The following is a 21,736-nucleotide window of genomic DNA, read 5'->3' as shown; positions in this document are numbered from 1 at the left end:
GGGTCACATGACGTGAGTGCGTACGCGCCGTAGCGGATAGTGAAGATGGCGGACGGGGAGGGAGAAAAAGAGCTGAACAAGAAAGAACGGCCCTGTATAATCAAAACGGAGACGTCGTTTCCTCTGGACAACTTCCACCTGACCCTTAACGAGCTGGAGAGCGAGCTTCGGCGGCAGGGACTGTCGGAATTTTCGTCCAACGAGTACTGCAGCCGCTTCTGTCAGGTAATAACAAATAGAGGATGTGAGGTGAAGAGTGAGAATGCGCGGAGGTTGATGTTTTCATCAGGCGAGATAGAACATTGCCCGTGTTCTGCCGATGAGCAGCAGGGTGGAGAGAGGAGGAGAATGTGATGGGGGGAGGGGTCGTGAACTCCCGGTTCAAAAAAGGTGCTTCTTCACGCGCCTGTGGTCCACTTCGGTAGCAGAATGTTACCGGTTCGGTTCGTTTTTGACAGGCGTTTGAGCTGCGCGACTGGTGCTGAAAACGTGGAGGGACTGAGCGACGGGGTGCATGCGTGCTTGGTAGCTCCCAGTTTATGTAGCATGCAAGTCGGTAAAATGTGCGTGTTGTTTATATGAATAGTCGCAAGCGCAAAACGGATACGCCGGGGAAGTACTATTTGAATGATCATAAGAGATCGAGGTGCATGCGTGCAAGAACGCCCGTAAGGAGGAGGGAACGTGCACAAATGGCAGGGGCGGGGCGGGATTGGAGCCAGCGTGCCGCCAGACAAAAACAAAGGTAGTTCACGTTCAGTATGTGTCAGGTATTCGGAATCGGAACGACGTGAAACCGTTGCAATCAGCAGCGCGTGCAAATGTTTTCGATGCTAAATTGAAGGTTGCATCCTCACGCACATGTGTGAAGTGGCGTTTGGTTGTAAACCTCCTGAAATGGTGATAGGCTAGTTTCCGCGGTTGGCGCTATTTTAAACGATTACAGCACAGAGTCTGTGGGGTGGCTTGGTTTCCTCTGTTAGGTAATCAACACTATCGAATCGAGGAGATGAATAAAGAGGACGAAGACAAATGGCGAGCAAAGGACATCCACTGTGCCAACTCCCAACTCACTGCACGTTTCCTGGGGGGCATCTCTCCGAACCTTGATTGCTTTAGTACTAGTAGTGTCTTGTTTGGTGCAAGGGTAGCAGTTCAGATGAATTCATGTTGTGTCTGTGCGAGTCCTTTTTTAGTATTATATTTTTAGTCATTGTAAACATGAGTGATAATATAGACTAAACAAACTTTATAAATAACAGCGCTACGCACGTAAACGTTCTTGTTTCTGCCTTGCAGCTTTCCTACACCAACCCGTTGTTTTGTATTTGTGTGGATAATTGTTTTTATTTATTTTAAACGCTTTCTTTCTTCCTCAGACCAAAACAGGGACCACTTTAAATTTGGCAGAAATATTTTTCATTTTATTTGGCAATTGTGGTCATGCTTAATAATAATGCAAAATAGTAATTGATTCTTTCACGATTATAACATTGACTTGATAGTATGAATCTTTGCCATTTCCCACCAGCTTAGCTGCACGTGGAGTGGTGTGCATGTGCTCCTTCTTTGCAGTTGTATTTCCAGGGGCTCTGCGGAGTCCTTTAGTTGGAGAGCATGCAGTTATTTATCACCGTAAATCAAACTTGTGTAGATGAGTTTACCCTCCGACTGTTCAGGGTTTTGTTTCTTTTATTGGATCAAATAGGCGTGGCTACCTGGAATTCTGTAATCGTCAGAAAAACATAGCAAACACTTCTTTGCAAGATGATTTTTAAACTGTTTAAAATCTTAATCCAAAGGTAAAAAACCCAATGCAAAAATTTGTTAAATTAGTAATTATGATTTCTGTAATCTTTAACATTTCTATTGTTTAGTCACAGCAGATATGTAAATACTGAAGCTTCTTTCCACTGAAAATTTCTTCTCAGAAAGAGCTTGGCATCAATTTCTGCAAAGTAGTCTGGTTAGCGGAGTGGTGGCTCTGAGGCTAGAGATCTGCACTGGCAATCGGAAGGTTGCCGGTTCGAATCCCGTAAATGCCAATAGGGACTCTGCTCTGTTGGGCCCTTAAGCAAGGCCCTTAACCTGCAATTGCTGAGCGCTTTGAGTAGTGAGAAAAGCGCTATATAAATGCAAAAAATTATAAAAAAAAAAAAAAAAAAAAATTATTAAAATTATTAGCAGCACAAAACAATAAATACATTCAGGGTTTCCAGAAATATTAAATCCTTTTTCTTTTAATTGCTGCCTACTGTTTATCCTTCTGTATGCTCATTGTTTAGTTTTAAAATTATAAATGTTACTGAAAAAATATTTCTCTTAATGTGTATTCTTTATGTATATTTTTGTATACTTTATCCCTTTACAATACTAATGTCACAGTTGGATAACTGCATATACTTCTGCATTTTGTAAGAGCAACTTAACTGCACCAGGGAAAGTCCAAAGGAGAGCTGCTTTATTTATTAAAAGATGAGGGTCCTGATTGTTTTCAGAGTACACACATGCCATATTGCCTGTTAAAGTATGAAAAGAATTTGAGGTTTCCCTTGGGTTTAATAAAGTATCTATCTAAGAGTATGTTGAATTCAACACTGGCTGCTACTTTAAATTTGGCTCTTCAACACGAGGATAGGAGCAGAGGTGGAAGATTGCACAACCAAATTTAAGGCATTACATTGTTAAAAATACATATCACAAAAATTTGAATAATTTTATAACTATAATCCATTACACAATATAAAGCAAATTACTATTTTAGAAGATATATTTGTAAAGTAAAATATTTAAAAAATAGTACTTTGTAATGATTTAAACAAGCATGTTTAGTTACAAAGCACTACAGCCAGCTCCATTTATTTATAGGATAGAGTAGACAATAGGTGAAGTCTTAGATCATATGTTTAATATACAGTATAGTTATACGTATAGTAACTGCAACAGAGTAGAGTTGAAAGTTAAAAATAAAATATCAAATTATATTGATTAAAAAATGTAAACTGGAGTGTATCCAAAAGTGACTTGCTTTGGTGCTCAAGTTGGTAATTCTTTATTTTCTCTGAATAGAGTTATGATACTCCAGATTACAGTTAATAAAAGTGTGAATATTGTTTTAGTAGCAGAAAACTTTTAGGGAACTTTAAATATTTGAATCCCTCCATGGTACTTAGGTGTTTGTGTGTTTGATTATAGAGATAAACAGTTAACATCCAGTCAGGCTTAAAGTGATAAATTTAAAGCACTAGACAGGATGGTGATCCGATGTCCTGGCCCACTTGTGCACATACCTACATTCACTTGTTTTCCAGTTTGGAATTACTAGCTAATCAAACCATCAGTTCTTTAGGTATGGCAAAAGAAAATTTACATAAACAATTCTGGGCATGGGATTCAACTAACCATTACACTACTGTGTTTTGTTCTTCTCTAGGTAAGCACCAGTATTCATCAGGGATTTGATTGAAAAATCATTGATTTAATAAAGTTTTGCTGTACACATAAGGTCATTGAACAGGTCTACATCAGGTGTAAAGTCCATACTAAAAGGTAAAAGAATTTTAAAAGCACTGAACATATTTAATTCGTTGTGAACAAGTATTTTTTTTTTTTTCTTAACATGTGAGTGATTCCAGATGCGTCACAATGCCACCTTGAATCTAATCTCGGACCTTCACTAACAAACCCTCTCCAGAAAGAAAAACATTTTCCAAAGCAAGAAAACCTAATGGTTTTTTTGTTTTCAGAACAGTCCCTTTGAAGCCATCGGCCTAATGAAACTTTGGGTTTCAGATTTTCACACAGTTGATTTTCATTTTATTGAGCAGACGTGCCCATCTCTGTACTTGTTTCCACAACATAAATGAAGACTATTCTATGTGGCAGCTAGCATACATTCAAATGATAAAAGCCAATACTTATTGAGCAGCTCCAACTTCGAATACAAATATTCTGCCAAGCCTGTGGTTCAGAGATCAAGATTAGAAGGTGTTTACTGTTTGAATGATGGGACCTATGGATAATTTCGGTCTTAGAAAAATAATTTGTGATGCCAGAGCATGGAAATTTAAAAAGAACAGATTACTGGCATCTGTTTGGCCTTCTCTTGTGCCTGTTGGGGGTGGGGCGTGCGAGTCTGACCTCATTGAGCCACATCAGTACTTTTTCCCCCCAAATGAAGTCCACACCCAGTGTCACTTCCTTGAGTTTCTTAATGATAAGTGTTGGGTGACGTATCTAAAATTTAAGTTCTGATCATGCTGTTAGGCAGAGGTGTTTCAGTAATCTTGTTCTTGGTTTTACAGAGTACACAAAAAAAATGCAGTGATTGACGAGGATTTCTGCCCTTTCAGATAGTCTGTTTTGTCAGAGGCTTCAAGAAGTTGATTTTGAATGGATATTAAACTCCACTTGGGCTCAGTGTCTTGTAGCTGTTATTGAGCTTTTTTTGTGCTTCATTGACACCGGCAAAGCCTCCTGATTTTTCTGGGTTACCTTTATGAAATTATCCTTGAGTACGGTAGGCCTCATTTTGTGGCGCTGAATTTTTAGGCATAAAAAGCATTGACCTATTTTTCAGTTTCATCATGGTGAATACCCATCCATCCATTTTCCAACCCGACGGGGTCTGCTGGAGCCAATCCCAGCCAACACAGGGCACAAGGCATGAACCAAACCTGGGCAGGGTGCCAACCCACCGCAGGACACACACAAACACACCCACACACCAAGCACACACTAGGGCCAATTTAGAATCGCCAGTCCACCTAACCCGCATGTCTTTGGACTGTGGGAGGAAACCGGAGCGCCCGGAGGAAACCCACGCAGACACATTTCATATAAATCTCGCTGTGTTTCATTGAAATATTCTTGACCTTTTGAGGGGGGTACAAAAGTGTAAATTAAAGTTTGGATTGTACTAGTGAGAAGTGCAAAAATCATTACTTACCTGTGCTGACACAAAAATTTTACTAAACTAGTTTGTGTAATGAAAGTGTATGACAATGAAGCGCAATGTATATGCTTGATTTTGACCAAGTGTAATTGAGACGTGAGATATACAGTATATGAAGCATATGCAGTTATGAGTCAATTTTTATTTAGGTATGTATATATACTGTATGTTTAATTAATAAACAATGTTAATTGTAATTCATAATATCAGATGTATAAAGGATTTTTAACTTTACAATGTTATCCAGTTAAAAAGCCAGTGTTGTCTTGGAGGCACTTGTCATCATCACCTGACAGGTTAAGAACTCCTTAAATATTTGAGGTCAGGGAGGGGTGAAAATGTTCATACTTTTTGAAAAGAAGGTAATTGAAGTTGGGTATTCCTATTAACTGTTTTAGGGCTTTTTTTGTTTTCTCCCAGGGCTGAATATTTTTCCAAAAACTTAATTTAAAAAAAAAAAGAATACAAAGCAATGGTTTAACATATCAAATCAAGAAAAATATTTATTTTTGACAAATGTTACTATCTTGCATGTTGTATGAGCCTGCATACTATATGATTTCACATACATATCACATACATGTTAACACAGTAAAGTCCTGCAAAGTATGATATCGCTCAAAGCAGCCAACTGCATGCATTGCCACATTGCACTGCTCACAATATGTGTTGCACTGGTGCCTCCTTTTCAATTGTCTGTTGCTACACTCTCTCACATATATTGTTACTGTGAGCTGTAGAGAGAAGTCACCCATTTGACATCGTGCCACACCACTGCCACCAAGTTTTCTGCCCGCATGAAGCTCCATGAACAATTCTGGCGATGTATAAAAATTGTCTATGTACACAACATGACTGAAATGTTAATAGCCTGGAAGCAGCTCCAGCACAACCTGACTTGTCAAGGGACAGTTCTCTCTTTGAAAGAAATACTTTCCTGTAGTGTACATGTAATTACTTTCAGGTAGAAACCAGTGTTTGCTTCTGCCAGTACAAAATCCTTTATGCCATTCTTTGTGGGCTTGTCTGGCATATATTGGCGGAAAAAAAGGCGTCCCTTGTATTTTATCATAGATTCATCCACAGATAAATCACGGCCAGACTGACAAATTGTTTAAATGTTGTTTCCACAATGTCAAGCAGGGGATGAACTTTATACATGGGATTATAGCCTGGCTCACCCCTTGGGATTTGCTTCTGGTTATCACAGAAGTTAATAAAACTTTGCAGCAGCACGTACCTATCATCACGTGGTATAACCTGTCCAAAGCCACCAGGGGACAAAGCACATTTAGACCGATGCTCCCTGAAGTTATATCACCAGTCTAGTCCCATCTCTATTTGGAATGCCACAAAGCCCTTCATATCGTCTTTTGCTGTGGGTTTCCACTTTGAGAAACGAGAATGCGGTGCAAGCGCAGCCCGCGATTTAAAAAATTGCTCTGCATGCTTGTTTGTCTCGTCTGACAGTAGCTGAAAAGTAGCTGCATCAGGAGAGAACAGCCTGAAGTAGTCCAGCGGCTGGTATTCTGTTGTGTCCAACAGCAAGCCATGCTGTCTTGTGAAGTCCGGTAGCCTGTGTGGCTCCCACGGATCAATGTCTGGGTATTACTCCCACACAAACCTTGCCCTAGGTGCATCTGCTGCGCAAATGTGCAGATTACAATTCATGTAGCGATCTTAATTTCTCATTCTGATGTTGTCCGTACTTTTAAAAAAAAAAAAAAAAAAAAAAAAAAAAAAACTTTTACTTAACCTTTTAAGGCCCTTGCAAGTCCTTAACTGGTTTACTAAGTAATTGAATATAATGTAAGATGGAGTTGTTTGATTAGAAAAATTAATAAAGATCCAATTGTGAATGAAGGCATGTGTCAAGTTTTAACTGTATCCTTGCAGCCTTTTAAAGCAAAATTTTGGTACCATTATAGATAGATGCTGCTTAGGCATACAAACTGACAAGCATTTAAATATGTGCAATTCACAAACACCTGCAAGTTGCGAGCCAGTCTCTGCAAAGCCGACCATGTCACTAACCCTGAATATACAAATGTAAGTCAGTATAGATACGAAGGAAGGGAAGTGGTGGAGTGACAGCATTCCCAACTATTAAAACTAAATCGTGCACTTGCTCTACAAGCTGCTATGCACATGCATTGTGTAACATAACGGACACACTCGCACAATCTTTTCTGGTTGTATACGACTTTACACTGAAGTTATATCGTTTATAAGATGAAAGTGAAATCCTAATATTAATTAACTTTATCTTTCGAGAATTTTTTCACTTTCATCACTGTCAGCTCAGCACCGCAGGAATAAAGCTGACTCGCCCGCATCTGCTCACTACTTTTAAATTTTAGTCCCACATCGCAAAAAAAAAAAAGTCTGGTTCTGCAGGAATGCAGGCTTCAAGTCTACAGTGCCAGTACAGCACATCAGAGCAGAGGAATGAAGAGCCAAGTGCAAGATCGTTCAGAACTACTCTTTATTTCTGGTATGAACTGCTGATACTGTGCTGTGTTACACATTGTTTTTTTGGCACTTTTTCAGTGCTGGTACACAATATTTTGAACATATGGGATGTTGACTAATCTACATTGAGCTGAAAAGACGCTTCTTGTTAAATTGTTTTTTATTTATTTATTTTTTCCACATATCACAAGTAATTGTTTCTGTAGTGCTTTTATGTTTCTAGTTGGGAAATGGGCTGGTCAGGTAGTAAGGTCGTGACCGGGAGAGACTAATGATCAAAGTAAGAGGCAGATAGGTTGAAGGCGAGCTTGTTTTAATATTTTGCTTGAGTTCAAAGGCAAGCAGCAGGATACAGTTAATATTGCAGCATTCAGAGTAAAAAGCCTGTCGACACCTGTAGACTTAACCCAGAAAAGCGACTCAAGTGTATCTTGAGGGAGGGTCAAGGCGCATCAAGTAGTGATCATAGAATCTGTCTGCTTTTTTTTTTTTCTCCTTCACAGATGCAGCAATATTTAAATACAGGTGGCCAGAATATTTTTAATTACACCTCATTGGCATTGTTTATCAAATCAATCGGTTTAAAAACTGCCTGTTCAAGAAATGCACACACTGTGGCTACCAGATGGCTTGCAATGTGTAACTGTAATTTCTCACTCCTAATTGGATTTGTGACTCTGAGGCAAATACTAAACCTGCTCATTCTTACAACTTTGTAAATTTAAACAAATATACTTAGAATATTATTATTTAAATATGCCATACTGTATAAATTTAAAAGTGTTCTCCAACTTGGCTTGAGAGTTAAAGGAGCTTTTGACAATTGCATTCCAAACAGTTAATAATGTGTTTTGTTTTATACTGGATATAGAAAGTTGTTTAATTCTCCCGATTTAAACAATACAAAACATAAAGATGTAGATCCTGAATATTGTATTAATCGAATCATTGTAATTTTACTTCGGATCCTTGGTAGAAAATCAATATAATTCAAAACAGATACAATTTTAAAGTTTCAATATATAACATTAAATGAAATCAACACTGAAGAGTGTAAACAAGTAAACATTACAGTAATCCCTCCATCGCGGGGGTTGCGTTCCAGAGCCTCCCGCGAAATAAGAAAATCCGCGAAGTAGAAACCATATATTTATATGGTTATTTTTATATTGTCATGCTTGGGTCACAGATTTGCGCACAAACCGGAGGTTGTAGAGAGACAGGAACGTTATTCAAACACTGCAAACAAACATTTGTCTCTTTTTTCAAAAGTTTAAACTGTGCTCCATGACAAGACAGAGATGACAGTTCAGTCTCAAAATTAAAAGAATGCAAACATATCTTCCTCTTCAAAGGAGTGCGCGTCAGGAGCAGATCATGTCAGAGAGATAGAGAAAAGCAAACAAATCAATAGGGCTGTTTGGCTTTTAAGTATGCGAAGCACCGCGGCACAAAGCTGTTGAAGGCGGCAGCTCACACCCCCTCCTTCAGGAGCAGAGAGAGAGAGAGAGATAAAAACAAACAACCAAAAATCAATACGTGCCCTTCGTGCTTTTAAGTATGCGAAGCACCGTGCAGCATGTCGCTTAAAGGAAGCAGCAGCACAGAAGGGAGCAAAGTGAAGATAATCTTTCAGCATTTTTTGATGAGCGTCCCTATTGTCTAGGTGTGCGAACAGCCCCCCTGCTCAATCCCCCTACGTCAGGATCAGAGAAAGTCAGCGCGAGAGAGAGAGAAGTACGTTGGGTAGCTTCTCAGCCATCTGCCAATAGCGTCCCTTGTATGAAATCAACTGGGCAAACCAACTGAGGAAGCATGTACCAGAAATTAAAAGACCCATTGTCCGCAGAAATCCGCGAACCAGCAAAAAATCTGCGATATATATTTAAATATGCTTACATATAAAATCCGCAATGGAGTGAAGCCGCGAAAGGCGAAGCGCGATATAGCGAGGGATTACTGATTGATAGCTTTTGTTGATGATTGCAGTACAATCATAAGCAGTATTGTGAAGCAGTAGGGTCCAATTAATCAACAGTCACAAGTAAATCTTTTTTTCAATGCAGGTTAGAAAGGTGAGATTTTTAACTATCTCCTTACTAAACAGATTTATTTATAATGTGTTTTTTTTTTTAATTGAAACCTTGCTGTTATTGGATATTTGACAGATTTTGTTATCGGGAATAGTTGTCTGATATATTTGGATGAAAGCTACACAAAGCCTTATAAACAAACAGCGTGGTATACATGCAACTTAAGTATGATGCTCTTTATTTTGTTCAGTTGTGCAATGCAGCTTTCTGTATCCATTGGTCTTTTTCACATTTTATATCAATAAATAGACTTAAAAGCATGACTTGAAAGGCTAGTGAGTAGGAATTTAAACTGTGTAAAAGAATTTCATGGGAAACCTGAACTTGTACATGTTCAGTGGCTTAAGATTGAACTTTACTGTAAATATTTGTTGGGTGTTATTCACCCTGTCTGCAATTTTTTTTCCCCCTATAGAAGAATTTTTTAGCAACCTCAGTACTTGTGTGTCTGTTCTTGTTCCTGTTCTAGTGTATTTTATGATCTATTCTTGTTAAACCTGAAGGACGTGCAATCACCAGAGTGTGATATAAATGAAGCATTATTGTTGATGCTTTTCCTTCTTGGTGAACAGGGTAGGGATTGGCGATGAGGTCCAGGGTCCATGGCAATGCATGTGTGATGCTGCCACTGTGAATCATGCAACAATTGTCACATCGGCCACCTGCTCTGCTGCCAAATGCCCACCTGTTGGGAAACTTTAGCTGAGAGCAAAGTCAAATAAGATCATTAGGTTCAGTATACCTTCAATTCTGGACGGGGCAAAACTTTCCAAAACAAACAGAGTATCTATTGTATCAAAGGCAGGAGAGACAGAGTAGTTGCAACATTAACTATTTACACTTGCACAGTACTAAAAGAAGCAAATTTAGACTCTTGCCAGCATCACAGTTAAATACAGTGGTGTGAAAAACTATTTGCCCCCTTCCTGATTTCTTATTCTTTTGCATGTTTGTCACACAAAATGTTTCTGATCATCAAACACATTTAACCATTAGTCAAATATAACACAAGTAAACACAAAATGCAGTTTTTAAATGATGGTGTTTATTATTTAGGGAGAAAAAAAATCCAAACCTACATGGCCCTGTGTGAAAAAGTAATTGCCCCCTTGTTAAAAAAATAACCTAACTGTGGTGTATCACACCCGAGTTCAATTTCCGTAGCCACCCCCAGGCCTGATTACTGCCACACCTGTTTCAATCAAGAAATCACTTAAATAGGAGCTGCCTGACACAGAGAAGTAGACCAAAAGCACCTCAAAAGCTAGACATCATGCCAAGATCCAAAGAAATTCAGGAACAAATGAGAACAGAAGTAATTGAGATCTATCAGTCTGGTTAAGGTTATAAAGCCATTTCTAAAGCTTTGGGACTCCAGCGAACCACAGTGAGAGCCATTATCCACAAATGGCAAAAACATAGAACAGTGGTGAACCTTCCCAGGAGTGGCCGGCCGACCAAAATTACCCCAAGAGCGCAGAGACGACTCATCCGAGAGGTCACAAAAGACCCCAGGACAACGTCTAAAGAACTGCAGGCCTCACTTGCCTCAATTAAGGTCAGTGTTCACGACTCCACCATAAGAAAGAGACTGGGCAAAAACGGCCTGCATGGCAGATTTCCAAGACGCATACCACTGTTAAGCAAAAAGAAAATTAGGGCTCGTCTCAATTTTGCTAAGAAACATCTCAATGATTGCCAAGACTTTTGGGGAAATACCTTGTGGACTGATGAGTCAAAAGTTGAACTTTTTGGAAGGCAAATGTCCCGTTACATCTGGCGTAAAAGGAACACAGCATTTCAGAAAAAGAACATCATACCAATAGTAAAATATGGTGGTGATAGTGTGATGGTCTGGGGTTGTTTTGCTGCTTCAGGACCTGGAAAGCTTGCTGTGATAGATGGAACCATGAATTCTACTGTCTACCAAAAAATCCTGAAGGAGAATGTCCGGCCATCTGTTCGTCAACTCAAGCTGAAGCGATCTTGGGTGCTGCAACAGGACAATGACCCAAAACACACCAGCAAATCCACCTCTGAATGGCTGAAAAAAACCAAAATGAAGACTTTGGAGTGGCCTAGTCAAAGTCCTGACCTGAATCCAATTGAGATGCTATGGCATGACCTTAAAAAGGCGGTTCATGCTAGAAAACCCTCAAATAAAGCTGAATTACAACAATTTTGCAAAGATGAGTGGGCCAAAATTCCTCCAGGGCGCTGTAAAAGACTCATTGCAAGTTATCGCAAACGCTTGATTGCAGTTATTGCTGCTAAGGGTGGCCCAACCAGTTATTAGGTTCAGGGGGCAATTACTTTTTCACACAGGGCCATGTAGGTTTGGATTTTTTTTTCTCCCTAAATAATAAAAACCACCATTTACAAACTGCATTTTGTGTTTACTTGTGTTATATTTGACTAATGGTTAAATGTGTTTGATGATCAGAAACATTTTGTGTGACAAACATGCAAAAGAATAAGAAATCAGGAAGGGGGCAAATAGTTTTTCACACCACTGTAGATCTGCTAGGCTTAACATATCTCTTACTCTTATTATTATAAAAATAAAGAAGCACATTGTTACAGTTGGTGGTATAGCTGCATTATATACACTGCTACTGAATACATTTTAATTTCATGTTACACAGGCCGATACTTGGGTCAGTCCAATGGCCAAAGTGCACTGCACATACAGTGGTGTGAAAAACTATTTGCCCCCTTCCTGATTTCTTATTCTTTTGCATGTTTGTCACACAAAATGTTTCTGATCATCAAACACATTTAACCATTAGTCAAATATAACACAAGTAAACACAAAATGCAGTTTGTAAATGGTGGTTTTTATTATTTAGGGAGAAAAAAAAATCCAAACCTACATGGCCCTGTGTGAAAAAGTAATTGCCCCCTGAACCTAATAACTGGTTGGGCCACCCTTAGCAGCAATAACTGCAATCAAGCGTTTGCGATAACTTGCAATGAGTCTTTTACAGCGCTCTGGAGGAATTTTGGCCCACTCATCTTTGCAAAATTGTTGTAATTCAGCTTTATTTGAGGGTTTTCTAGCATGAACCGCCTTTTTAAGGTCATGCCATAGCATCTCAATTGGATTCAGGTCAGGACTTTGACTAGGCCACTCCAAAGTCTTCATTTTGTTTTTCTTCAGCCATTCAGAAGTGGATTTGCTGGTGTGTTTTGGGTCATTGTCCTGTTGCAGCACCCAAGATCGCTTCAGCTTGAATTGACGAACAGATGGCCGGACATTCTCCTTCAGGATTTTTTGGTAGACAGTAGAATTCATGGTTCCATCTATCACAGCAAGCCTTCCAGGTCCTGAAGCAGCAAAACAACCCCAGACCATCACACTACCACCACCATATTTTACTGTTGGTATGATGTTCTTTTTCTGAAATGCTGTGTTCCTTTTACGCCAGATGTAACGGGACATTTGCCTTCCAAAAAGTTCAACTTTTGTCTCATCAGTCCACAAGGTATTTTCCCAAAAGTCTTGGCAATCATTGAGATGTTTCTTAGCAAAATTGAGACGAGCCCTAATGTTCTTTTTGCTTAACAGTGGTTTGCGTCTTGGACATCTGCCATGCAGGCCGTTTTTGCCCAGTCTCTTTCTTATGGTGGAGTCGTGAACACTGACCTTAATTGAGGCAAGTGAGGCCTACAGTTCTTTAGACGTTGTCCTGGGGTCTTTTGTGACCTCTCGGATGAGTCGTCTCTGCGCTCTTGGGGTAATTTTGGTCGGCCGGCCACTCCTGGGAAGGTTCACCACTGTTCCATGTTTTTGCCATTTGTGGATAATGGCTCTCACTGTGGTTCGCTGGAGTCCCAAAGCTTTAGAAATGGCTTTATAACCTTTACCAGACTGATAGATCTCAATTACTTCTGTTCTCATTTGTTCCTGAATTTCTTTGGATCTTGGCATGATGTCTAGCTTTTGAGGTGCTTTTGGTCTACTTCTCTGTGTCAGGCAGCTCCTATTTAAGCGATTTCTTGATTGAAACAGGTGTGGCAGTAATCAGGCCTGGGGGTGGCTACGGAAATTGAACTCAGGTGCGATACACCACAGTTAGGTTATTTTTTAACAAGGGGGCAATTACTTTTTCACACAGGGCCATGTAGGTTTGGATTTTTTTTCTCCCTAAATAATAAAAACCATCATTTAAAAACTGCATTTTGTGTTTACTTGTGTTATATTTGACTAATGGTTAAATGTGTTTGATGATCAGAAACATTTTGTGTGACAAACATGCAAAAGAATAAGAAATCAGGAAGGGGGCAAGTAGTTTTTCACACTACTGTATATTGTCTTATACTAAACCTTTTTAGAGTTTCCAGTTAACCTAACTTGTATATCCTTGCCATATGGGAGAAAAGTGGAATACTTGTAGGAAAAACCCCAACAGACATGGAGAATGTGTACATTTTGTATAGACATTACTAGAGCTAAGATTTGAACCCAGAACTATCTGCGATGCAGCAACACTAACCAAATTAGACAAAAAAAGGTATTTAGCCTTAAGTATAAGTAAATCAATCTTTCATGCACCTGCTTGACAAAATGTATTGCTTGGTGCTGAGGTCTGTCTGGTGTATGCTTGATTCCAAGCCCACATTTCTCTTCCTTCACTACCAGCTGGTGCAAATGGTGCCGGCACACTCAACAATTCCTTTGTTGATTAAACTGCAGCAGATTTTTTTTTTTTTTCGGTGTCTGCACTGAAGGTCTCACTGTTTGTGTACTAAAGTTGCTTGTGCATCATTGCTCTGGATACATACACACTCTCCTTGGTTAAATCCCAGTAGGTCTGTAGTCAGCTTAGCACACAGTGCTGATGAGTGTTTTTCCCATAGATTTAAAAAATTCATAAGCCACTAATGTCTAATCTGTTCTTAATACTTTGGCAATTTGAACTTTTCGTTATATACAATAAAAAGATTTAGTGACGATCTCCTAATGTATGCTAGTCTGTGTAGTATTAGTGTGTGCAAACATAGAAGCGTTTTACTTAAATAAAAATAAAAAATAAAACATGATTTTTTTTCTTCTTTGAGATTGGGGGTTTGCCACATTAAAAATCCTTTTCCTTAGGAAGCCTGTGTTTGTGATTTATTTTTTTCTTCCCCCCCCCCTCCCTTTTTCCAAAAACCTACAGTTTGGGACATATGGATTCCTTTTTTTGTGTAACATAGGTGAATATTTTTTACTAAGAATTCTGTATTGTCTTACATTTATTCTGAATAGGCCAACATTGTGTCAATATTGCCTGATGGATCACTACAACATTTTCTACCTGTTTTTGTGACTGCTCGTTTCTTTCTGTTATTGTTCTAGTATTTTAAAATTCACAACTAGGTCACAGGGCCATATTTAGTCACGACAATAATTCTGAATGCCTCATCGTGGGAATAAGCCATAGACAGGTGCATTCAATTCTAATTGGTAAACTTCTTACATGATGAAATAAACCACTGTTAAAGAATTTCAAGAATAAACCAATAACCTCTTGATTCCAGATGAGTTTTATCCAGTGGGGGCTGCATGGTGGCACAGTAGTAGTGCTGCTGCCGCCACGCAACACCAAGGCCAGTGTTTATTGTTCCGGGTGTTCCCAACATGGCATTTGCACATTCTCCCTGTTTCTGCGTGGGTTTCCTCTAGGTGCTCTGGCTCCTCTTCCATAGTCTAAAGACGAAAGTTTAGCTGGACTGGCGATATTAAATTGTGTGACCGTGCCCTCTGTTTTTGTCCTGCATTGGGTTGGCACCCTATCTAGGGATTGCCCCTGCCTTGTGCCCTATGCTTACTGGGATTGGCTGCAGCTCCCCTATGACACTGCTCAGGGTAAAGTGGGTTTAGAAAGTGGATGGATTGATGAATCCAATAACAATTTGAAGGTGACCCTTAGCCACACTTTAAAACATTACTCGGGACAATTTATAAAAATTCTTTATGTTCACTCTGTGGTAGTGATTACCCAGTGAAAAGACATAAAATTTGTGTCATTTCTTGATCTAGTGTACTATAGAAGTACAAGTGGTACTTAAGTATTAGATAATAACTATTTTGGCTTCACCATCTTTTTGATGTTCTTTTTCAGTGAACTCTTGCATATAAATTAATTCACTGAAGCAAAATGACAATTGAACCATTTTAAATAATTGCTAATTAGGCAGAAAGCCCTCATGACTTTCTTGTGAACTCTGAGCCAACCAATTTTAGACACTAATGAAAATATATATAGATATATATGTGCATATATCTATCTATATATATATATATATCTCTTATATATATATATATATATATATATATATATATATATATATATATATATAATATAATAGACAGAGAGATATTACTAGCTTCTTTTCTAAAGAAGACCATGCTGATGGGTGGAATGTTGATGTGCTATCCTTCCACAGCAGCATGTATTATCTGTTGAAGTAAAGTGGTTTATACTATACAAACATAACAGTAATGTCCAAAGGTAAGAAACAAAGGAGTCTGGGTCATCACTTATAATTTAGAGCCCAAATGCCACATTAATCTTTCTTTCTTTCTCTCTTTCTTTCTTTCTTTTTCTTTCTTTCTTTCTCTCTTTCTTTCTCTCTCTCTCTGGTATAACATTGTTTTTGTCTGTCCCATTTCTCTTTAGGCAGAATTGACTTGGTGGAATTATTTTTGCCTTTAGGCAAAAGTTAATTGATTTTGTCAAAATATCAATCACTTCTCTTCTGACTTACTTTCTTGACTTGTATGATTTGTGCATTCTCTTCATGTACTCTGTAGCATTTAACAGTTTCAGTTAACCATTATCTATATATTTTTTTTTACCGTTTCAGATTGTACAACTCTCTGTTAAGTATCTTTTTAATTTTTTCTGAACATAACTCTGCTTAGCTGTGTTCAGAACAAGACCGTCTACAACTATAGTAAACTGAAGGTGTAGGCACTTCTAGATAAATTGCATGTTTCATTGAATCTCTGAAATAAAATAGAAACACAAAACCTTTCTGTACATTTGACAGTTACTAGTTATCTGCTGAATATGGCACACTGAAAGTGTAAATGCTTTGAGTGCAAATATTTGGGCATGTTTTCAGTTGGTTCTTTAATCCTTTTTTTTTTTTTTTTTTTTTTTTTTTTGGAAATTTCAGTAACGTGTACATGTATTAATTTGGGTGAAGACAATTCCAGAGTATGCTATAATTAAAAAGTTTGTTTGCATCTACTGTATTGCTTTGGGCAAGCTAGGCTTCTAAGACATTATTTCAACAAAAGTAGTTGCACTTTTTAATCGAGGCACCATGGACTTGTGACAGTTGCACGTTTAGTTCATACTGGAGAGAGGGCGGGGAAGCGAGCCCGAGAGGTTTCGGGTCCTAACCGTCCAACGACGGGTCGGCACAACCGGTAACGATCCTTCTGCAGGTTCACCTACGGAACCCGTGTTAGGACATTTACATCCTCTAGATAAGCAAGTTCGATCGTCTGACGCCCTTCCGCCCCCGCCATTCTAGTCTGCCGATTTCTTAAGTCATCTCTTAGTCATTGTTCAGTACGCACTGCCTGCTCATGTGTCCGCCCCCAACTCCTGACCTGAATTGCTTTCGTCTGTGTACAGTCCACATGCACTTGTGAGTCACGTTGACTGTTCATTTTCCACACACCGCCTCAGTTGCATGCACCTGTGAGCCACGTTTGGGCCGGGTGAGTTTTCCCGTGTTGAGTCTAATTAAGCCAAGGCTCCACACCTGGTGGTGCCCTTCCGTCAATTCCTTTACGTTTCAGCTTTGCAACCATACTCCCCCTGGAACCCAAAGACTTTGGTTACCCGGTTGGCTGCCTAGCGGGTCATGGGAATAACACCGCCGGATCGCCAGTTGGTGTCGTGTATGGTTGGAACTGCGACGGTATGTGATCTTCTTCGAACCTCCGACTTTCGTTCTTGATTAATGAACACATTCTTGGCAAATGCTTTTGCTTTCGCGCCATGGTCGGCTGTTTAGTGAATTGTTGGTGGCGCTGGGCTGGGTGAGTTGGCGGGTGTGGCTGTCTTGCGTGCGTGTTGCTTGCCATGGACTTAGTGAATTATATATATAGATAATTTCAGTGTGCTCTTTACTTGTTTCAATAACGAGGTTATACATCAGTAATACTTTTTTTTTTTTTTTTTTTTTTTTTTTTGTGCAAGTTACTATTTATTTTTCATGAATGCTGTAGTTCTCCATGTGTGTTTCACTGAACATTTGTGTATCAGTTGGAGCACTCTAGGCTTTTTCTGAATCATGACCTTCACTTGTTTGAACATTTTGCTGGCTTCTTTTCTGTTTGCATTTTTTTTCTTTTTAAGTAATGTTAATATGTACTCATTTTTAATACACAGTACGTTTTGTGCTGTTGTTTTAATGCTATTTATCAGAACTTTCCCACTTAAGGAGTCTTTAAATAACAAAATTCTGCCTATGCTTCTGTCTGTAAATGTTTGCCTTTACTTTTGATGACTGGTAGTCTGCAATATGGAACTGAAGTGGCCTTCATCCTGTAAAAGACCATATCTATGCAAAACTGTTTTCTGTTTCTGTCTCTCTCTGGTTAGGCAGTCTCAGTTTTAGATGGATAAATGTAAACTGCACTGTTTAGCATTAATAATTGCCTTATTGTGTTCCTTTAATATTTACTGTAAATCTAACCAGAGTATATGCACAGAATTAAAACATTTCTGCTGTCATACTTCCACATAGCATTTTTTCAAATAATTGATTTAAACATAAGTGCGTTATGTTAATACTGCATTTTGTATTTTTCTCCTTTTGAGACTTGCATTATTTTATATGCTTATTTGGAAAGGACCATTCTCTCTTGGTCTCTAATATCCAGTAAATATGCTCTGGTTATGATGTTAATTTTTTCATAAATAGCTGACTTTAAAATATTTTCAAAATTATTTACATTTCATACTTCATTGTGCCATCCTAACCTCATTTATTAGTGATACATTGGTTGACTCACTAGTGACAAGTGTGTGTTGTGCAAGTAGCTAATATTTTGCTGATTCTTAAGGCAAACAATACAGCCTTTTGGGGCAAACAGTCTGTTTTCCTTCATTTTTCATCATATTAAGTGAAAGTAGCTAAAGGGAATATTGCTGTACAGTAATCCCTCCTCCATCGCGGGGGTTGCGTTCCAGAGCCATCCGCGAAGTAGAAACCATATGTTTATATGGTTATTTTTATATTGTCATGCTTGGGTCACAGATTTGCGCAGAAACACAGGAGGTTGTAGAGAGACAGGAACGTTATTCAAACACTGCAAACAAACATTTGTCTCTTTTTCAAAAGTTTAAACTGTGCTCCATGACAAGACAGAGATGACAGTTCAGTCTCACAATTAAAAGAATGCAAACATATCTTCCTCTTCAAAGGAGCAAACAATTCAATAGGGCTGTTTGGCTTGTAAGTATGCGAAGCACCGCGGCACAAAGCTGTTGAAGGCGGCAGCTCACACCCCCTCCGTCAGGAGCAGAGAGAGAGAGAGAGAGAGAGAGACAGATAAAAAAAATCAAAACGTGCCCTTTGAGCTTTTAAGTATGCGAAGCACCGTGCAGCATACTTAAAAGCTGCACACAGAAGGTAGCAACGTGAAGATAATCTTTCAGCATTTTTAGACGAGCGTCCGTATAGTCTAGGTGTGCGAACAGCCCCCCTGCTCACACCCCCTACGTCAGGATCACAGATAGTCAGTGCAAGAGAGAGAGAAAGAAAAGTAAGTTGGGTAGCTTCTCAGCCATCTGCCAATAGCGTCCCTTGTATGAAATCAACTGGGAAAACCAACTGAGGAAGCATGTACCAGAAATTAAAAGACCCATTGTCCGCAGAAACCCGCGAAGCAGCGAAAAATCCGCGATATATATTTAAATATGCTTACATATAAAATCCGCGATGGAGTGAAGCCGTGAAAGGCGAAGCGCGATATAGCGAGGGATTACTGTATAAATAAAAAACTTCCTGTAAGGGCAGAGCCACAGCTATGTTTTAATTATGCAAGTAAGTTGTTTAACCCAATGGTGAAACATAAGCTATGGATTTTAAACATTTAGTCATGTTTCTTTAACTTTTTTGGTGCTTATCCATTTAATTTGTAAGTTGTGTTCATTTTGGCAAGCACCATTTATGTGGACATTGGTGTGGTTCAGTTTCATATGGCCTAGTGCTTTACAAGCGTGAGAAAGTGAACACGGTGGTAGACAACGTGTGAAAAACATTTACCTAGTAGCACACAAAGTAATGAGAGAGGTTTTTATATATATAATATTATATGTATATACAGTCATTCCTCACCTATCGCGGGGGTTACGTTCCAGAGCCCCCCGCGATAGGTGAAAATCCGTGAAGTAGCGACCTATATTTATTTTATTATTTAAGGCTTTATAAACCTTTCTCACTCTCTTATTAACCTTTCCCACACTCTTATAAACACTTCCTATGCTCTTAAACACTTTCTACATTCTTAAACACCGCAGAGCAACACTACACGCAGTGATCAGATGTCGATGTGTCTGCCGCTCGCTTCGTGAAAGGGGGGGCAGCTGAACTCACGCTGAGCAGAAATGGACTTTGTGCTGCTTCTGCCAAAATGCTTGCTTGTCGCTCTGCGTTCTGAAGGAGGAGTGGGGGTGTGTGAGAGCTGAACGCACATTCGCTCAAACCCCCCTCCCCAGAGGCGCAGTATGCTCCTGCCACTTCCCGTTGTCAAGGGGGTGGAGAGCTGAACGAACGCTAAGGAGAAGTGGACTTTGTGCTGCTTGTCGCTGTGCGTGTCAATAATTTAAAAGCCTGTACAGCACCTATTTTCCTGTCTCACTGCCTTGTCTTGCGTGAAGTTAAAATGTTTTATAATATTCAGATGTTACTCATATCCTTAGCCCAACATCCACATATATGTGTTAACAAAATGTGTTTTTATAAGTTTATATGTGCTTAAAGCATGTGGGATGGGTATTTTAAGGCTTAAACTATAAAAATGTTTATTTATATGGTCTTTCTATATCGCGGATTTTCACCTATTGCTGATGGGTCTGGAACATAACTTCCGCGATAGGCTGGCGATCACCTGTATTTAAAAAAACCCGCGATACAGTGAAGCCGCAATAGGTGAACCGCGATATGGCGAGGGACGACTGTGTATGTGTGTGTGTATATATATATATATATATATATATATATATATATATATATATATATATATATATATAATATAATTAATCAGTATACATATTTGTCACGGGAGGCAGGATATTTTTAGTTGCTGTTTGAATGACGTTATTTGCCAATTTTTTACATTGTATGCAAGGTGTTATTTTACATAATAGGAAATGTGTCTTGCATGTGTTATTTTTATTTTAATCTGTTATTACCTTACTCCATATAAAGATTTTAATTTAAAAAAAATAATAATAATAAAGGCACCAAGCAAGGTTGTGAAAGCTTCCCGGGTGTACAAATCCAAATATTTATTGTAGCTTTCTTTATTATCAGAGTAAAGATGTTTTATTGTGCTGCAATGAATGATGAATTACTGCGAGACCAATGAGAATGCACACGTTCAAACCTCCACAAGGACTGTACATCTTTAGTAAATGACTTCCATTATTTAAAATTTTAACATTTTGTAAAGTGTTAATTGCATTGCATTCAGTATTTCTTAAATATTGTATGCTACTACATGTGAACTGGTTAGCTGGTGTCCCTTAGACCATGTTTTCTCAAACTTTACTGCATCGTGATTAAGATTAATATTTTTAAGTTAATTGATGACGAGCTTGTGTAAGAGCAGGGGTGCCCCTTTGATTGAGCATGCATGGAAAAGTGGGTGAAGGTTTTGCAAAACATTTGCGGATGTAAACTGGAATACATTTTGAGCAGTGCTTTTGATCACTTAGGCAACCCACCCGGTCCTCAGTTGTGTACTCAGTGATATAATGATTGAGAAGCATTACTTTAGACTGTTACTCTTCATTTTGCGTGCTGTGTGTCTGAGGTTTTGTTAAAATATGTAATATTTCACATGTCAAATGATATTCTGCTCAATCTTCAGACCAAATTCATTTCTTGTTTTATTTCTGTAATTGTGTCAACAATTTAAAATATAGTATGAGCAAGCACTACATCTTTGAATTAAAAAAAATAAATAAAAATAACCTAAAAA

At 38.7% G+C, this 21,736-nt stretch overlaps 1 protein-coding gene across 1 annotated transcript in view; it reads left to right on the top strand.

Moving 5' to 3' along the window:
* The first annotated feature begins 8 nt into the window (after nt 1-8).
* The window catches only part of rlf (RLF zinc finger), a 59,311-nt gene continuing 37,583 nt past the window's right edge, over nt 9-21,736 (top strand). Inside the window, exon 1 of the mRNA XM_028818397.2 lies at nt 9-225. Coding sequence (XP_028674230.2) covers nt 46-225 — 180 coding nt within the window. The 5' untranslated portion in view covers nt 9-45. The remainder of the gene's footprint in view (nt 226-21,736) is intronic.

Source organism: Erpetoichthys calabaricus, chromosome 14 (genome assembly GCF_900747795.2).
Source record: "Erpetoichthys calabaricus chromosome 14, fErpCal1.3, whole genome shotgun sequence".
NCBI classification, from domain to species: domain Eukaryota; kingdom Metazoa; phylum Chordata; class Cladistia; order Polypteriformes; family Polypteridae; genus Erpetoichthys; species Erpetoichthys calabaricus.
The sequence above is the reverse complement of the archived record's forward strand: the minus strand, read 5'-3'. Positions and strand labels throughout refer to the sequence as shown.